General features: G+C 50.5%; 1 protein-coding gene across 2 annotated transcripts in view; it reads left to right on the forward strand.

Annotated features, from left to right (window-relative positions):
- The window catches only part of Ptpn11 (protein tyrosine phosphatase, non-receptor type 11), a 59,499-nt gene that overhangs the window by 16,266 nt on the left and 26,499 nt on the right, over nt 1-16,734 (forward strand). For both annotated transcript variants that reach the window (NM_001177593.1, NM_013088.2), the window contains exons 2-6: nt 2,418-2,540; nt 5,716-5,910; nt 8,574-8,766; nt 10,144-10,260; nt 10,678-10,791. In NM_001177593.1, the coding sequence (NP_001171064.1) occupies nt 2,418-2,540; nt 5,716-5,910; nt 8,574-8,766; nt 10,144-10,260; nt 10,678-10,791 (742 nt within the window). The remainder of the gene's footprint in view (nt 1-2,417; nt 2,541-5,715; nt 5,911-8,573; nt 8,767-10,143; nt 10,261-10,677; nt 10,792-16,734) is intronic.

Genomic DNA, 16,734 nt, shown 5'->3' on the forward strand with positions numbered 1-16,734 from the left:
TAGTTAATCTTCTAGCTCGGGTCACTCGGCTGGGATTTGGACCACAGTGGCACCAGGTTCTGGGTTTCAGCCTTTGAAACTCTGCTGTCAAACGATTTTTCATCCTGTGCCCCTCTCCACTCCTTCCCTCCTTCCCTCCCTCCCTGTTCCTTTATTTATTTATTTATTTATTATTTATTTATTTTTTGGTTCTTTTTTTTCGGAGCTGGGGACCGAACCCAGGGCCTTGCGCTTCCTAGGTAAGCGCTCTACCACTGAGCTAAATCCCCAGCCCCTGTCCCTTTATTTTTGAAACAGGGTTTCTGTGTAGCCCTGGCCTTTCTGGAACTCACTCTGTAGACCAGGCTTGATCCTGGATTCAGAGATCTATCTGCTTGCCTCTGCCTCCCCAGTCTGTGATTAAAGGTATGCACCACCACTGCCCACGCCAAAAGAATGTTCTCCTTTTTTGAGAATTGAACTCCGGTTCTCTGTAGTGACAGGTGAGGTAGCCTTTTTCAAATAGAAGGTATTCATATGTCTCAGCTTTGGACTTCCATGCCAAGCGCACGTGGTGGTTTGGTAGGCACGAGTAGAAGAGACAATGTATTAACTGCTGGTGTGGGTAAGGCAAGGGCGCTATTACACGTTTTGAAAAGCTAAGTAATTGTTACTTCTTTTTAAAGGAGTCCCTTGGGCTCTGAGCACCAAGATGGGAACCATAGATCAGAGAAACTGCAGCCAAGACTCTGTTTGTTTTTCAAGACAGGGTCTCTGTGTAGCTCTGGCTGTCCCTGGAGGTTACTATGTAGACCAGGCTAGCCTCAAACTCAGAGATCCACCTGCATCTGCCCCCTCAGTGCTGGGATTTGAGCAGCTTTTGGAGGAGGAAAAAGTCAACTCCTATTTCATTCTTTTGACTTGAGTCTGATGCTCAGACATGAGGTCAGTCAGAGCAATGGTTCGAACCTCTGAAGCCGATAAGATGCTGCTGCCATGTCTAAATTGGACTGCTATGAGCTTTCAGTGCTGCTGCTTACTGAGAACCAGGCACTCGAGTGACTAGCAGGCAGCTTAGGTCTTCCACCATACTGGTTACCTTAGGGATTGGATTAGTGCGTGTAGGGCCTCAGACCCATTTCCAGTAACACACAAACATTGTTTTTGTTTTGTGTTCTTGAAGACAGGGTCTCATGTAGCCCAGGCTGCCCTCCTCCTTCCTGTGTGGGTGAGGATGACCTCCACCTCTCCAGGACGGGATCTCAGTGTCTATCAAACCCTCTAGTGTATGTGGTGTGCCTTGTGCAGTGTTGAAGTGGAACCCAGGCCAACGCTCTGCTACTGTGGGGCAGCCCCAACCCTTGGCTCCCAGCATTAGTACTGAGTTGTGTTCCCTGGGAATATTTAGACACGCCATTAGCCTCCAAAGACAGGGTCGGCCTTGGCACTGACTTGCTTACCATGAGTCTTGGAGGTTTGACGTCCATGGAAGAGAGCTTAAATATTTTATTTATTTTTGTATTTGCGGTCAGAAGAGGGCACCCGCTCCCCTGGAGCTGAAGTTACAGAATGTCTTAGCTGTCATGTAGGTGCTGGGGAAAGCTGAACTCAGGTTTTTTGCAAGAACAATAAGCACTCAGCCACTGAGTCATCTCTCTCGCCACATGCAGGAGGACTTGCTGGAAACTGGGCAGAATCCTTTGAAGTAAATGCCATCCACGATGGTCGCTTGTCTTCTAAGGGACATTGCCTTGACGTTCCCAGCGTGGCATCTGGAGGCACGCAGTTGCTGCCTGTACAGGTGGCACTGCCACTTGAATGTCCGTCCACTGTGGGTGTGGTGTGTGCACCTGCAAGTGGGAGAGTCCCCAGGGCCAGGCTAGCCTTGGGCACACAGTGATAACCTGCCTCAGAGACATTCTGTTAAACTTTTCTACTTCGGTGTTTATCAGGTGCTTTGTTTTGTTTGTGGGAGGCAGCTTACGTTTATTTCTGGAAATACCTTGTTCAGTTTGTAGATCTGTGGGTTTCTTCCTGCGTATATATTAGAGTTCTGGTTTTTTCCTCTCCCTCCCCAGCGATGAGAACCTGGCTCTGTGTGCCTCAGTGCCTACCCTTATTCATGCAGTGGTTTGCACTTGTCTGGCTTTGTTACATGCAGACAGTTTCCTGACCATGTGGGTGATCTCTTGGGGAAGGCAAACCCACCAGAGCACTGTGTGAACAACAGTCCAGCCTCGCTGGCCGTGCTCCTCCCAACTCCTGAGCCTGCAGGGTGCGGGATTCCAGCATCCCACCCAGGAAACGGGGCTAGGGAGGGAAGGGCAAGGGTGAGCCTGGAAGCCGGCTATGCCATGGCTCACAGCCTCCACACGGTTCTCCTCATGGCACAACTTGGCTGTGCACTGGTTCTCATGGTCCTGTTTTTCTCCCCCAAGATGGTTTCACCCCAATATCACTGGTGTGGAGGCAGAGAATCTCCTGCTGACCCGAGGAGTCGATGGCAGTTTCTTAGCGAGGCCCAGCAAGAGTAACCCTGGAGACTTCACTCTGTCTGTTAGGTAAGTTGGAAGGTAGAGAGAGACACTCATGGTTTTTATTTCCAGGGGAGGAATGGGGCCACATGCGGCTGCCTCACTCCTTTCCCCAGTGTTTGGGGCCTGGCCTTTCTGTAGCACTGTGGAGCTGGCTAATCAGGCACTGCTCCTAGGCTTGTCTTGTCTTTTCCTTTCCTTTCTGTTTTCAAGACAGGGCTTCTCCATATAGCCCTGGCTGTCCTGGAACTTACTCTGTAGATCAGGCTGGCCTCCAACTCGGAGAGATCTGCCTGCCTCTGCCTGTCTCTGCCTCCCGATTGCTGGGATTATAGATGTGCACCACCACTGCCCAGTATTTATTTTATTTTTTTAGCCTTTTATTTTATGTGTGTGAATGTTCTGCTTGCATGTATGTATGTGTACCGTGTATGCATTAGGAGGCTAGAAGAGGGCATCATATCTCTTGGAGGTGGAGTTACAGATGGTTGCGAGCCACCCTGTGGGTGTTGGGCCCTCAGGAGGAGCAGCCTGTGCTCCTAACTGATGAGCTCTCTCTCCAGCCTCTGTTCTCATGTTTGTTTGTGGTCTCCCAGAGTCACAGCTTTGGGAAAGACTGGAAAGGACTGCTGGGTGTTCCGCTCATAGCGGGGACTAAGAATACCTTGGGCAGAGAGACCAGCCAGAGCCTCCAGGGCTGAGGCCTGGCTCCTCACCTTTGACCTGCTTTCTGTGTATTTCTTTCCTGCTTTGGATTTTGCCTGGGGAACAGGCTTTGTAAGGTTCCTCACAGCCCTTTCTTTTGTCAGAATGAAACCTCCGTGAGGTAGTTGTGGTCCCCTTGAGTCCCATGCCCAGTCCCATTCCCCTCCTCCACTGTGCAGAGGTTGGCATGGATCCTCCTGGTATGTACACTGTCCTGTGCAGAGGATGGCATGGATCCTCCTGATGATGTGTTGCACTGCACTGTCTAGTGAACTCCTGGGTCCCTGGTGCATTAATAGTTCTGTGATTCATGTATCCACGAAAGAGCTCTTTGAGTTGCATGCTGGGACATCAGCTGTTCATTGTAATGGCTCCTTAGTGGTCAAATGGTGCCACCACACTCGCTTCTCCATTCTTCCAGTGATGGACATTGGGCAGCTTTGGTTTGTTTTAAATCCCAGTGGACAATGTGGTGTATTCTCACCATCCCATTGAGCAGATGTGGAGAGTTTTCTAGATGTCTTGTGTATGCCCATTCTAGCTGTTCAAACTCTAGTAAATGGGTTTGATTTTATAGATCTTACTTTTCACATAAACAGATGAGTAAATCATTTCCTTGAGAATTTATTTAGAATTTCACTGAGACTTAGGAAGCATCCGTCCGTCCATCCATCCATGAATGACACAGGTAGATGAGGCTGGCTGGCTTGGACCTTGATGTAGATCAGGCTGGCCTTGAATTCACAGAGATCTGCTTGCCTCTGTTTTAGAATTAAAAGCACATGCTAGCTAGCCCATGGACTCTTTGAGTCCTTTGACAGAAAGTTGCAGGACTGTGAGAATAAGGGCGACTGTAGGAGCACATTCTGACCTTGGTAGGAGAGAGGTCCGTGCTGGCTGGACAGTGTTACTCCCAGGGAGTGCGTATGAGAGCTGGAGATTTCTCATCGGGTCCTGGGATACTTGGTCATCGTTGTGTGCTCTGTGTGCCTGTCAGCTCCTCCTACGTCAGCTTTTCCTGCTGAGCCAGCTCACCTCCTCCAGATTTATTTAGTGTGTATGAATGTGTGTGAGTGTGTGTGAGAGTGTGAAAATGTGTGTGTGAGAGTGTGAGTGTGTGAGAGTGTGTGAGAGTGTGTGTGAGAGTGTGTGTGAGAGTGTGTGTGAGAGTGTGTGTGAGTGTGTGTGTGAGAATGTGTGTGAGAGTGTGAGAATGTGTGTGTGTGAGTGAGAGTATGTTTGAGTGTGTGTGAGTGTGAGAATGTGTGTGAGAGTGTGAGAATGTGTGTGAGAGTGAGTGTGTGTGAGTGTGAGCATGTGTGTGAGAGTGTGAGAATGTGTGTGTGTGAGAGTGAGAGTATGTTTGAGTGTGTGTGTGAGAGTGTGAGAATGTGTGTGAGAGTGTGAGAATGTGTGTGAGAGTGTGTGAGTGTATGTGTGTGAGAGTGAGAGTATGTTTGAGTGTGTGTGTGAGAGTGTGAGAATGTGTGTGAGAGTGTGTGAGAGTGAGTGTGTGTGAATGTGTGTGTGTGTGTGTGTGTGTGTGTGTGTGTGTGTGTGTGTAATGGCATGAGTGGATAGGTCAGACAGGTCAGAGGACAGCTTTGGAAGTTGGTTCTCTTCTGTGCATGACTGGGGTTTGAACTCGGGTTGTCAGGTCAAGTTTGCTGGTCAGCCCCTTTATCCACTAAACCATCTCACTGGGCCCTGTTGGTTTTTGTTGTTGTTGGGTCTTTTTGTTTTGTTTCGTGTTTTTTTTTTTTTTTTTTTTTTTTGGTTCTTTTTTTCGGAGCTGGGGACCGAACCCAGGGCCTTGCGCTTCCTAGGCAAGCGCTCTACCACTGAGCTAAATCCCCAACCCCTTGTTTCGTGTTTTGAGCATGATCTTATATATATAGCAAAGGCTGAGGCAGACTTGTGACCCTCCTGCTTGGGCCTGCAAGCGCCGGAGTCCTTGGGCAATGTTTGCATAGTTAGAAGCAAGCTTTCCCAGTTCACTGCTTATTCTGAACATGAGCCGCTCTGGAGCCAGTGCCTTCCTGCTGCAGCCTCCCAGCTGCCCAGCTGTTGATAGAATTTTATGGTAAATATTTTGAGTTTCCATCCTTTATCTGTCTATTTTTAAAAATCTTTTGGTACCTATTCAACTTTATTGTCTTTGAGCAAAATGATTATGAAAGTATTTGCTGGATGACAAGGTGAGTGGGTGTTTCACTTTAACTGTGTGTCCTTGACTGTTAAGGGTAGTAATTGTTGTCACTTAACCTATACCATGAAACAGGCCAGCCGTTCAAAGTAGAAACTCCACAGGGCACAGGCAAAGGCACAGTGCTGTGGTTGCCATGGTTGATGGGGTTATTTGACCTCCAGTTTCAGGGATGGGTTAGATCGTTCCTTTGGGTTAGTTCTGGTGTTTGGGTGAAGTCTTCTACTGACATGAGGTCTCTTTTTCCAACTACTGCTCTTTGATACGCCTTTCTCCAATGGACTATTTTAGAAGAAATGGAGCCGTTACCCACATCAAGATTCAGAACACTGGGGACTACTATGACCTCTATGGCGGGGAAAAGTTTGCCACCTTGGCTGAACTGGTCCAGTATTACATGGAGCATCACGGGCAGCTGAAAGAGAAGAATGGAGATGTTATTGAGCTCAAGTACCCACTGAACTGTGCAGACCCTACCTCTGAAAGGTCAGTGACATCTCAGTGACACAGATCTGTACTCCAGGGCCCACTTTGTGGGACTCCAAAGGCTGGTGTCTGTCCCTCATGCTGCCTTATTTAAAATGTGTTTCTGTTTGTTTGAGACAGAGTCTACTGTAGTCCAGGGTGGGCTGGAACTCATGGTGTCGCTTGTGTAGTTGAGGATGACTGAATTCCTGACCCTGCCTTCACCTCCTGAGTGCTAGGCTTTCAGGCCTGCTTTACCACGCCTGGCTTCTGTGGGCCTGGAGATTGGACACAGGCTTGTGGCTGCTAGCAAAGCACTCTGTACACTGAGCTACCTCCCCGCCCCACGCTGTTCTTAACGTAAGAATGCTAGGGTCAGAGTATTGGTATAACGCCCTCATTGCAGCAGCTGCAGTCAGGATTCTAAAGGGTCCCTCCCTACATCTTCTCCAAGTAGATTTAGTATGTGCTTTAATTGTGACTTTTATCAACAGCCGATGAGCCCTGGGAGCTGGGACAGAAAGCCTGGAGCTTGAGATGCCGGGGATCTCCATAGCAGGGTTGCTCCAGGTGCCTCTGAGCAGTTATTCAGCAGCAGGGCCAACAGAGGTCAGGCTAAGCCCAGACATGGAAGAGCAGAGCCTGAGGGACCAGCTTCCCATCAGCTTTCTAACATACCTCCCAGATACCGTGTAGCGCGTCCTCTCTGTGGAGGACAGCCGTGCTGAGGAGCTCTTCCTCATGCTTGGAGCTGGGAGTGCAGAGCTGCTACTCTTCATTCGCCCTGGGATTGGCTTTGGCATTCTCTTCTCTCACTGCAGATCCTTTCCCTCCTTCCTGTCCTATTGCTAGTAATGTTTCTCTGGCTACTGCAGCCGCCTCAGGCTGTCTCCACCTGCTCTAGATCTGCCCATGCCTTTCCAGTGGCATGTGGATAGAAGACTGCTGCCAGGTCTGTGGTGACAAGTGTCACCTAGTGTTGCTTCTTCTTCTTCTTCTTTTTTTTTTTTTTTTGGTTCTTTTTTTCGGAGCTGGGGACCGAACCCAGGGCCTTGCGCTTCCTAGGTAAGCGCTCTGCCACTGAGCTAAATCCCCAGCCCCGCTTCTTCTTTACCTAAAACCGTGGCACTCATGTGACCGTGTCAGGATGTTTCTGTGGCAGCTTAAGAGCTGTGTTCTCAGAGCCTGCCATCTGATGGCCCTGGGCGGCCTGTAGCAAGACTCCCTAGCGCACTAGCTAAGGTGCAGGTTTCCGTCCCACGTAGACGTTGTTCTCTCTGCCTGTGGGAACTCACACTGTTAGGGAAACCCCTGACCCTGCTCCATGATGGAATACCGTTAAACTCTGACGGGAAAGCCCAGTGTAGTTTGAAGACTCAGGTAGCAGATCCAGAGACACGTATGACTAGGTTGGAAATACAGGAAGTCTGAGATGCTTGAATTAACTGATAGCAAAGATCCTCCTGTGTCACAACCAGAGCAGCTTCATGTGCTCTTGCCTTTTGATCATTTGTTCGTTTGTTGTTTGAGTCCGTGTCTCACGCAGGCCGGCTGGCTCCAGATGACTGCGTAGCTAAAGATGACCTTGGGCTCCTCGTCTGCCTCCACTCCTCAGTGGATGGTGTCTCAGTCAGGGTTTCCGTCGCTCTGATAAACCGCCATGACCAAAAGCAGCTTGGCGAGGAGAGGGCTCGACTCATCTTACAGCGTGTCGTTCATGGTCCAGGGGGGTCAGGGCAGGAGCTCTAGGCAGGACCCTGGAAGCAAGAGCTGAAGCCGAGGCCAGGAAGGAGTGCTGTTTGCGGGTCTGCCCTCTTGGTTTGCTCAGCCTGCTTTCTCGTAGCACCCAGGACCACCAGCCAAAGGGTGGCATTACCAACAGTGACGGGCCCTCCCCCATCAGTCATCATTAAGGGAATGCGCAGTAGGCGAGCCCACAGACCAGTCTGGTAGGGACATTTTCTCAGTTGAGGATGTCTCTTCCCAAATGACAGTAGCTTCTATGAGGTAGACATAAAACTAGCCGGTGCACACGAAATGTAAGTGTGCACCACCACAACTAGGCTTGTCACATCCTTACTTCCCTAAATGGCTGTAACACACAGCTGGTTCATTAGGGTCAGGGACTAAAAAGTCAAATTGTGTCTCTCAAAGATGGGAGATTTAAAAGGAATTAGGAAGCATTGAGGATATAGGGGGTCTTGTTTGTTTTGTTTTGTGACAGGGTCTCTCCATGTAGCTCTGGCTGTCCTAGAATTCACTCTGAAGACCAAGCTGGTCTAGCACTCAGACCCACCTGCCTCTGCCTCCCCAGTGCTCGGATTCAGGGTGTATACATACCATCACCGTCTGGTGGGCATTATTTTCCAGTGATTGAGAGGAGGCCAGGAGTGATGGCAGTGCTTACAATATCAGCTTAGGAGCCTGAGGCAGGACGATCTACAGCTCCAGACCAACCTGGGTCACATAGTGAGACTGCCTTAAAAAAGAAAACTGGACTTTGGTTGTCATTTTTAACATATCTTTGTCATTTTTCCTGTCTGAGGTGTAGATTCTGTCTGTCAGACACTCTGCCCCCTAGAGGAAGCTGTTAGCCAAGGGCCTGTGCTGGGGAGAGCTGAGTGAGGGTGAGCATGCCGCATCCTGCAGCCGAACTCTGCTTGTTCCTTCAAACATGCACACAGGTGGTTCCACGGTCACTTGTCTGGAAAAGAAGCAGAGAAGCTGCTGACAGAGAAGGGGAAGCATGGCAGTTTCCTCGTCCGGGAGAGCCAGAGCCACCCTGGGGACTTCGTCCTCTCCGTCCGCACTGGTGATGACAAAGGGGAGAGCAATGACAGCAAGTCCAAAGTGACCCATGTCATGATCCGCTGTCAGGTAGGGCGCCATGGGGACTGTGGGCCCACTGCGGCTGCACTGGGGGCTTCTGCTGAGAGGACGAGACCTCAGCACTTGCAACTGTCCTTCTGTGCTCGCTCATGCACATCCTGTGTGCATCTCACCATTTTGAAGCACTCTTGTTTTTTTCCTTTTTTGTTCTGTGTTTTTCTGTTGGCTTTTTTGTTTTTCTGAGATAGACTGTATGTATCCATGGCTGTCCTGAAGCCTACTGACTGGTGACACTGTGCACTTGGCCCTCCCAGGTCTGTGAGTGCATCCCTGGGGTCAGCAGACTTCAGAAAAGCATCCTGTGTCTATCTGAACACATGCAGACTTCTTCCTTGTCACATTCCCTAGAGTACAGCATCACAGCTGCATACGTGACATCACGGGAGCAGTGATGCCAGGCTGAGGCACTGTGAGGAACCTGGCGGTGATGGGAAGTGTGTTCATCATGATAGAGTTTACATTTGATTTTTTTTTTTAACGTTAGTATTTTTTTAAAATTAATTTATTTTATTTATGTGAGTACACTGTAGCTGTCTTCAGACACACCAGAAGATCCCATTACAGATGGCTGTGAGCCACCATGTGGTTGCTGGGAATTGAACTCAGAACCTCTGGAAGAGCAGTCAGTGCTCTTAACCGCTGGGCCATCTCTCCAGCCCATTACATCTGATTTTGATTTAATTACATTTTATGTCATCTGTTGTCTTTGGTGCTGGGATGGAACCTAGCACCTGTTCCACCACTGAGCCGCAGTCCCCTGCCTCACCTGCTTCCTCAGCACCGCTGCTTCCTGTCTGGGAGTCAGTCTCTGGGCTTCAGTTGACACAGTTCAGGGTTCCGAGTCGGCTGAGTCAGTGTACCCGTCACTGCAGAATGCTTCTGCCGCCCTCCCATCCAGTCTCCAGTGTGTGGAGCACTGTAGTCATCTGAGGCTCCTGAGCGTCTGCGTGACCGTGTCACCAGTACTTTCCTCTGTCCCTAAGTCCTTCACAGTCACTGATCTCTTGTCACTGTGTCGGACTTTTTCTTCCTTGGATGCTACATGTAATGAGGGGACATCGTGTGTTCCTTTCGCACTTGGCTTATTAGAGTTACTAGGAGGCTCTCCTGCCTTATCCACTTGCTACCGATGACAGGGTTCTCTTGTCAAAGGCAAGTGTGGCTCCACTGTGATGACGTGGGCGCGAAGTATGTTAGCACGGTATGTTAGCATGGTACGTGTGTGCCTTGTTCTCATCGTGCTCTCTAGATAGCCGTGTGGCTTGTTTCTGTGTATAGGCTCGTGTCACTGCGCGCGGTGGCTGCAGTTGGTGGAAGACAGTAACCTAGCTGAGCTAATGGGCGCCATCTGTTTGGTCTTGAAAGGAGCTGAAATATGATGTTGGTGGAGGAGAGCGCTTTGACTCTTTGACAGACCTGGTGGAGCATTACAAGAAGAACCCCATGGTGGAGACACTGGGCACAGTCCTGCAGCTCAAACAGGTTAGGAAACGGAAGCTGCTTCTCCTCAGGGTTGAGAGAGTTCTACCATGGAGTCTCCCACATGCGTGTTCTAGTCGACTTGCGTCATCATGACAAGATACACGAGGGCTGGTTAATAGGGGAGAGGGCTCAAGGGGTCCTACAGCCACTTGACCCTGTTGCTTTGGGCCTGTGCTGGCATGTTTACCATGGTGGGAACACACTCGGTGCATGGGGATTACCGTGTGGCTGAGAGACAGACAGGAAGGGGCCCTGATCTACTTCAGCGACCACAACCACCATACACACACGCACAAGCACATGCACACATTTGGGATGATGTACCTCCCGCCTTCGCTTTTGTGAAGTCTTTCTTTCTGCATCAATACTGTTTAAAACATGCTTTTTCCCCTTTTCCACCACTGCTGAACTTAACAGCCCCTCAACACAACTCGTATTAATGCCGCTGAAATCGAAAGCCGGGTTCGGGAGTTAAGCAAGCTAGCCGAGACCACAGATAAAGTCAAACAGGGCTTTTGGGAAGAATTTGAGGTAAGTTACTGACACCTTGTTTTTACGTGCACTGTTAGGTGATGTTTGAGTGGGTGAGGGGGACCCTTGTGCTGGGCCTGGCTTCCTTTGCTGTGTGTGCAGCAGGTTGCTGAGGTGATTTCTCTGAAGCAGAAGGGCATTGTGTTTCTGGGAAGGGTTGGCAGCTGGTCTCAGACAGGTGAGCCAGCAGCTCCATTTACTTTTTGGTTCAGACCACTGGCAGGACCCCAGGAAAACAAGGCTAGAATTCCTCTGCCATCCCAGGGGCTTCAGACAAACCACAGCTTCAGTGCTCTGAGTGAGGCCAGGAGAAGGGCCCTGGCTATGAGTTCACACGATGGCAGCAGGAAGGTTAAGGGGCTGACTTCAGTCCTGAGCCCTGTCTGTGTGTGAGCCTGTCTGTGGCCCTATGTGCTTATATGCTGCTGACCCGTGTGTCCTCTGGTATGTCTGTCTTTCTCTCCTTGCTCATTTGACCAGAGCTTTGCAGACAGACTTTGACCTCTTCCCCTCCACCGTCATGTGCCTTATGTCACCTAGGTCTGCTCACGGCACAAACCCACAAAGGTCTGCACTCTGTCTACATTTATGTTCTGTTTTGGTTATTCTAGACAGGATTTCTCTATGTAGCCCTGGCTGACCTGAAACTTGCTCAAGAGACCAGACTGGCCTCTAACTCAGAGATCTGCCTGCATCTGCCTTCCCAGTACTGGGATTAAAGGTGTGCACCACCATGCCCATTTTAGAGAATATTTTTAATTTATTCTTCGATAGTTTGGTATGCAGCTGTCTTGCTGACACCCACCCTCCTCCATTTCCCCCTCTGTCTCCCGACTTTCTGTTTTACAGGACTGGTTAGTCCATGTTTTGTGTAGGACTCCACAGCTCTCTGTCCCACCGTGTATCAGTCAGCTTTCGGAGGGGGGTGCTGGTTCCACTCCACAGGGGAGTGTGAGGTCACAAAGATCAAGTAGATTGTCCACCCTCCTTAGCGTAGAGGTTGATAATCTCAGCCAGGAGATGGGCCTGTTGTAGAACGTTCCTGGTTCTTGCTCTGCAGTGATGCATAGCGACTAGAACTTGGGTCTGGTCTCCTAAGGGGCATTGGCGTGGACCCTTTGAGAACCATTCCCCTTACACAGAGGAGATGATAGGCCACAGCCTCAGGTAGACAGTTCAGTTTGCCTTTAGTGTAGTCTGTGCCCTGCTGTGGGAAACCCAAGCCCGTCAGGCCTTAATCTCAGGTCAGGAGGTGAGGAAGAAGCGGGGAGCATGCTCAGTGGCCATGGAAAACATGTATGATTCAGCCAGTCTTCTATACACCAATAATAACATAAAAGGAAAAAGTGAGTGACTTTGTGTGTGGAACCAGTCAGGGTCCCATCTGCACTGCTGGGGTTGTGCAGTAAGTCAGAGCATTGAGGGGTCCTGCAGATGAGCTGTCAGATTGCTCTGCCTCACTAGGTCCTTCAGAGGGCCCTTGTCCTGTCCTGCCTGATGGCTCTGCCGGCCTCTGACTGGGGAGGAGCCCTAGGGCCATTAGCTGCTGCCCCCTCTGATTTCTCCACAGGGACTTTGTCCGGCTTGTAGGTGCTGGGACTCTCAGAGGCGGTCATGCTTCATGGAAACAAGCCTTTGGCTGCACCCCAGGGTGCTGTCTAGGGTGATAATTCTCGCTGGTGATCTCTAGGGGACATAATTCCCTTGGTGACTAATCAGTCGACATTGAAGGGCAGCCCTCAGTCAGGCTCTAGCTGCGGGCTCCAAATGCTCAGGTCACAGGCTAGTGGCAAACCAGAACCTTCCCTGGAGGCCCCAGCTTGAGAAGAGCACTGAGCTGGAGAGATGGCTCAGCCGTTAAAGGCTGGGCTCAACCAAAAATATAAGAGAAAAGAGCACCATCTCCCGGGCAGAGCAGTGTCAGGCTCTGAGGTTTCCTTGCTCAGTCGAGCTCTGTCCTGTTTCGAACAGCACAGCTCTCCCCCGTGCTTTGTTGGCCTTGGGTCTGGAATTACATTTGCCGTAGGCTCTTTCCTTGTTACCCTTTGCTGTGGAGGACATCACTGCTTCTTCTGAGGCCGTGAGTGGCCATTCTGCAGCTTCTGTTTCTTTTTAGCTCCTTCCCTCTCGAGCCGTGAGTCTTCGAGTGGGATCTCCCTGTGGGCTGAGGTAGCTCACTGGAAAGATGCCGCTGACGCTTTTTGTTATCTGAGACAGGGCGTCATAGCTAGTGGCCAGCCTCAAGCTCACTGTGAGGCGGAGACCTTAAACTCCTTGCCTCTGTGTTCTAAGTAGCCCGTTTCTGCAGTGCTGGAGATTGGGCCAAGCTCGTGTGTGCTGTGTAAGCACACTGCCAACTGAGGTACACCCTTAGCATCCTTCCCCTTCTTCAGTGTTGGGACAAGCCTGTACTGACCTCAGATTTGCTAAGTGCTGGGTTCACAGGCATCCACCACCATGCTTTGCTTTCTTGTTGAGACAAGTTCTCTCCCTCCCCATCCCCCTCTTCCTCTCTGTTCCCTCCCTGACCAGCAGGATCGCACCCCTGCTTGGTTCCTTTCTCTCCCTGCTGACTGTCCTGCTGTCCTGCGCTCCTGTCCTGACTCTGACTGGCATCACAAGCTTGTGCTGCTTTAGGGCTCTGATGTCACGGTTTGGGCGGCTTTCCACTCCGCTGCCCACAGCCTTTGCTCTTGAGACTCATGCCTTCCAAGCAGGCCATTTTCCTCGAGAGGCCGAGCACTCCCTATCCTGTCTTTGGAGCTGAAGGCCAGGTCCTTGGTGCCCTTGATGTGATTTCCTTCTCTTTCTCCCATGGCTAGAATGGGAAGACCTGCTGTTCCCTCCTGTGTCTGCAGTCCTTGGGAAGGGAGGTATTTCCCTTGTCTGCGTCCTGCTGAGCATTGAGCTACTGGGCGTCTAATTCTGTCTCCAGATGCATGAAGAGATGTGGACCTGTGCAGGAGGCTCAGGTGGGCAGGGCATGGAGAGAGGATTTCAGCCGATGTCCAGGTCTCCTACCTGAGAAGACTTGAGCTTCTCCACCGCATCCCCTGCCTCTGGTGCCATAGCACCCTTTATGCTAATCTCAGGGTTTGTCATGAACCTTTCTATTTGGGAACCTTCAGTGACTCCTTTTTTCCGTTTGGAAGCATGGCATTTTCATTTTGAAGAACCAAGAATCTGACTGTCAAGAAAAGTCAGAAAGATGTCCTCATGGTGGCAGCTGACAGATGGTTTCAGCTTCTGTTTTATGTTCCGTTCCAAGTTGGCCAGGCGTGTTTTCTTCCACTGGCCTGGGATTGTCCTGCCTTGCCGCCTCCGTCCTCTGCCGTTCTCCTGACTTCCATTTCTCTTCAGCCTTCCACTTCCTCAGACACCGTGTCTAGACGTGCTGCCCAGCCTCACCCGCCCTTCTTGAGCTGAATATCAGTGCTGCCTTCATTTCTGGGTGGCCTGTGACTTCTTCAGAAGAGCAGTCCCTGACCCAGCACAGATGAACGAAGTGTTGTCTTTCCCAAAGATTTGAGTACACGGGTGTTTTCCTTGCATAAGTACCTGTGTTCCACATGCATGCATACTGTGAAGAGACTATTCCTGGAATATTAGATCTAACTCCCTCAAATTAGAGTCATAGAACATTGTGAGCTGCTGGGTGGGTGCTGGGAACCAAACCCAGATCGCGTGGAGGAGCAGCAGAACGTTTTACTCCAGCCCCTCCTGACGATTTCTGAGGTTGCATAGGGGTGGTGTCTCTCCACCTCTGGCTCTGTTTGGACCTCTGCTCTTCTAGAGCTCATGATTTGGTTGTAATTCCTGGGGAAATGGCATCACCAGTCTGTGTCCCAGTTTTGCTTTTTGTTGCCTGTCTTTGTGTTGTCTTCAGTGCAGTCGCTGAGTGACAGTGAGGGTCCACAGGACTGCTGGCGAGCTGGACACTGCAGCACACCAACCCTGGAGTAGGGCAGGGCTACTGAGTACAGTCAGACTCCTGTCCCGATTTGCCTGGTGCCCAGAAGAAGTGGTTTTGGCAGAGGCTAGCTTCTAATCTCGGCTACAGCTGGAGGTTCTCTGGAGACATAGGATAGGCAATCCTAACTCCTGAGTTCTTATTGGCTAGCTAGCTGCTCTCATTGTGGGAGTGAAAAGGCCTGAGCAGTTTGGGCCCTGGACATTCGTAGGGATGGGCTGCAGAGTAATGGAGAGAAAGCCGGGGTAGGCGTTACCCACTTGTTATCCCTGAAGGCTGCTCACTGCTGTGAATCAGCACCCAACTGCCTGTGTGCAGGGCCTGGGCTGGGCCCCTGGGAGCCTTCAGGGCTCACGGCCTGACGTGATCGCCATAGCATGTGCAAGAGGCAGTTGGGAATGTTGCACAGAGCTCCTGATGGGTGTTGTGCTGACAAAGGTGATGTGAAACTCTCGAGTTTACTCTGGCGTGGTCATTCTTGGTAGCACCCCCATTGTAGGAGCTCAGATAGACCAGGCAGGTGCAGGCCCCACCTTTTACTGAGATGACCTGCAACATGAACTCATGGATAAACGTCACATGAAGTTTGGATCATAGGCGATGGTCACAAGCTTTAGTAAAGCTGCAGGTCCTTCCCCTGTCGCCATTGCCAGGGCCCCCAGCTCCTCACTCTGGCTGCTTTTGAAGGATCGGACCCCTCAGTGCTTGTACTTAGTTTTGAGTAGTATCTCTCTGACCCGTCCACCTCATCGCCTTTGAGGCCAACTCAAGGTCAGAGAACGCCAGCTCCCAGAAGGCAGATGACTTTAATTACTTGATCCAAACTCATTTAAAAAACTCATAAGCATTGCATTGTCCAGGTTCTACAGATCTTATTTCTTTCTGTTCAGGTCCCCACCAGTTAAAGACTTGCATTATGAGCCGTGTGCCAAGGCTGAACAGTGTATATTGAGACTGAGAGTCAGAACCTTTTTTTTTTTTTTTTCAATTTATGAGAATGCTGTAGCTGTCTTCAGACACACCAGAAGAGGGCATCGGATCCCATTACAGATGGTTGTGAGCCACCATGTGGTTGCTGGGAATTGAGCTCAGGACCTCTGGAAGAGCAACCAGTGCTCTAACCACTGAGCCAGCTCTCCAGCCCCCAAGACTTGTTTTAAATCCCCAACGTCTCTCCCCATGTTTAAGATCTCAGCTAAGTGAAGTGGAAGTAGTGCAGGCTGCTGTGGTGTGGGTAGATCAGCCTCTCCTTGCACAGAGCTTCCCTGGCCACTGTTGGCACCTCATAAAGGAACCTACCTGTTCATTTTAGCTGTCTCTCGTTCTCTTCATTTGTCTCTGTGATTTTCCATTAAAAACCAGCTCTGTGGCAGATCACTGTGTAGCATGTGTACATCAGAGACCCTGGGCTCCATCTTCAGCACCACAGAACCGACCAGCTAGGCTTGCTGAGCGCTAAAGAGAACTTCGTTGTCATTTTGGACGCGAACCTCCCTGACTGCCTCAGCCTGGCTTTTCCCACTCTGTGCTGTCCTTGCCTCTTTCCCACTTCTGACTGGGCCAGTTTCGCTTTGCCTGCCTGCTTTATCTCTTTCCTTGATGGTTTCCCCAGTTCTTTTCCCTTAGAACTGTCTAGCATTTTCTTCTGGAGTCCATCTTGCTCCCAGTTCTTTTTCCTTCTGGGTCAACTCCTTGCATTTAGTTCAGGTTTCCTGGGGGAGTGTAGGGCAGCAGCAGCTCTGGACACAGCTGTCACTGAGGTGCTGACTTGGGCATGACACAGAGGACCCCAAAGCTGGGCTGGGGTCTTTGTCATCTCACACCAAGCTGCTTCTGCCTCATCCAGTGTCCATATGAAAGAAGGCCATGGCCATGCTCTGCTTGCATACCCTGTGCCAGCTCTCACAGCTCTCACTAGCGCTGTCCTCATGTCTGAAAGGCCTTTACTACACAGACTGGAGCAAGTTTAGGGG

The sequence above is a fragment of the Rattus norvegicus genome, chromosome 12 (genome assembly GCF_036323735.1).
Source record: "Rattus norvegicus strain BN/NHsdMcwi chromosome 12, GRCr8, whole genome shotgun sequence".
Classification (NCBI taxonomy): domain Eukaryota; kingdom Metazoa; phylum Chordata; class Mammalia; order Rodentia; family Muridae; genus Rattus; species Rattus norvegicus.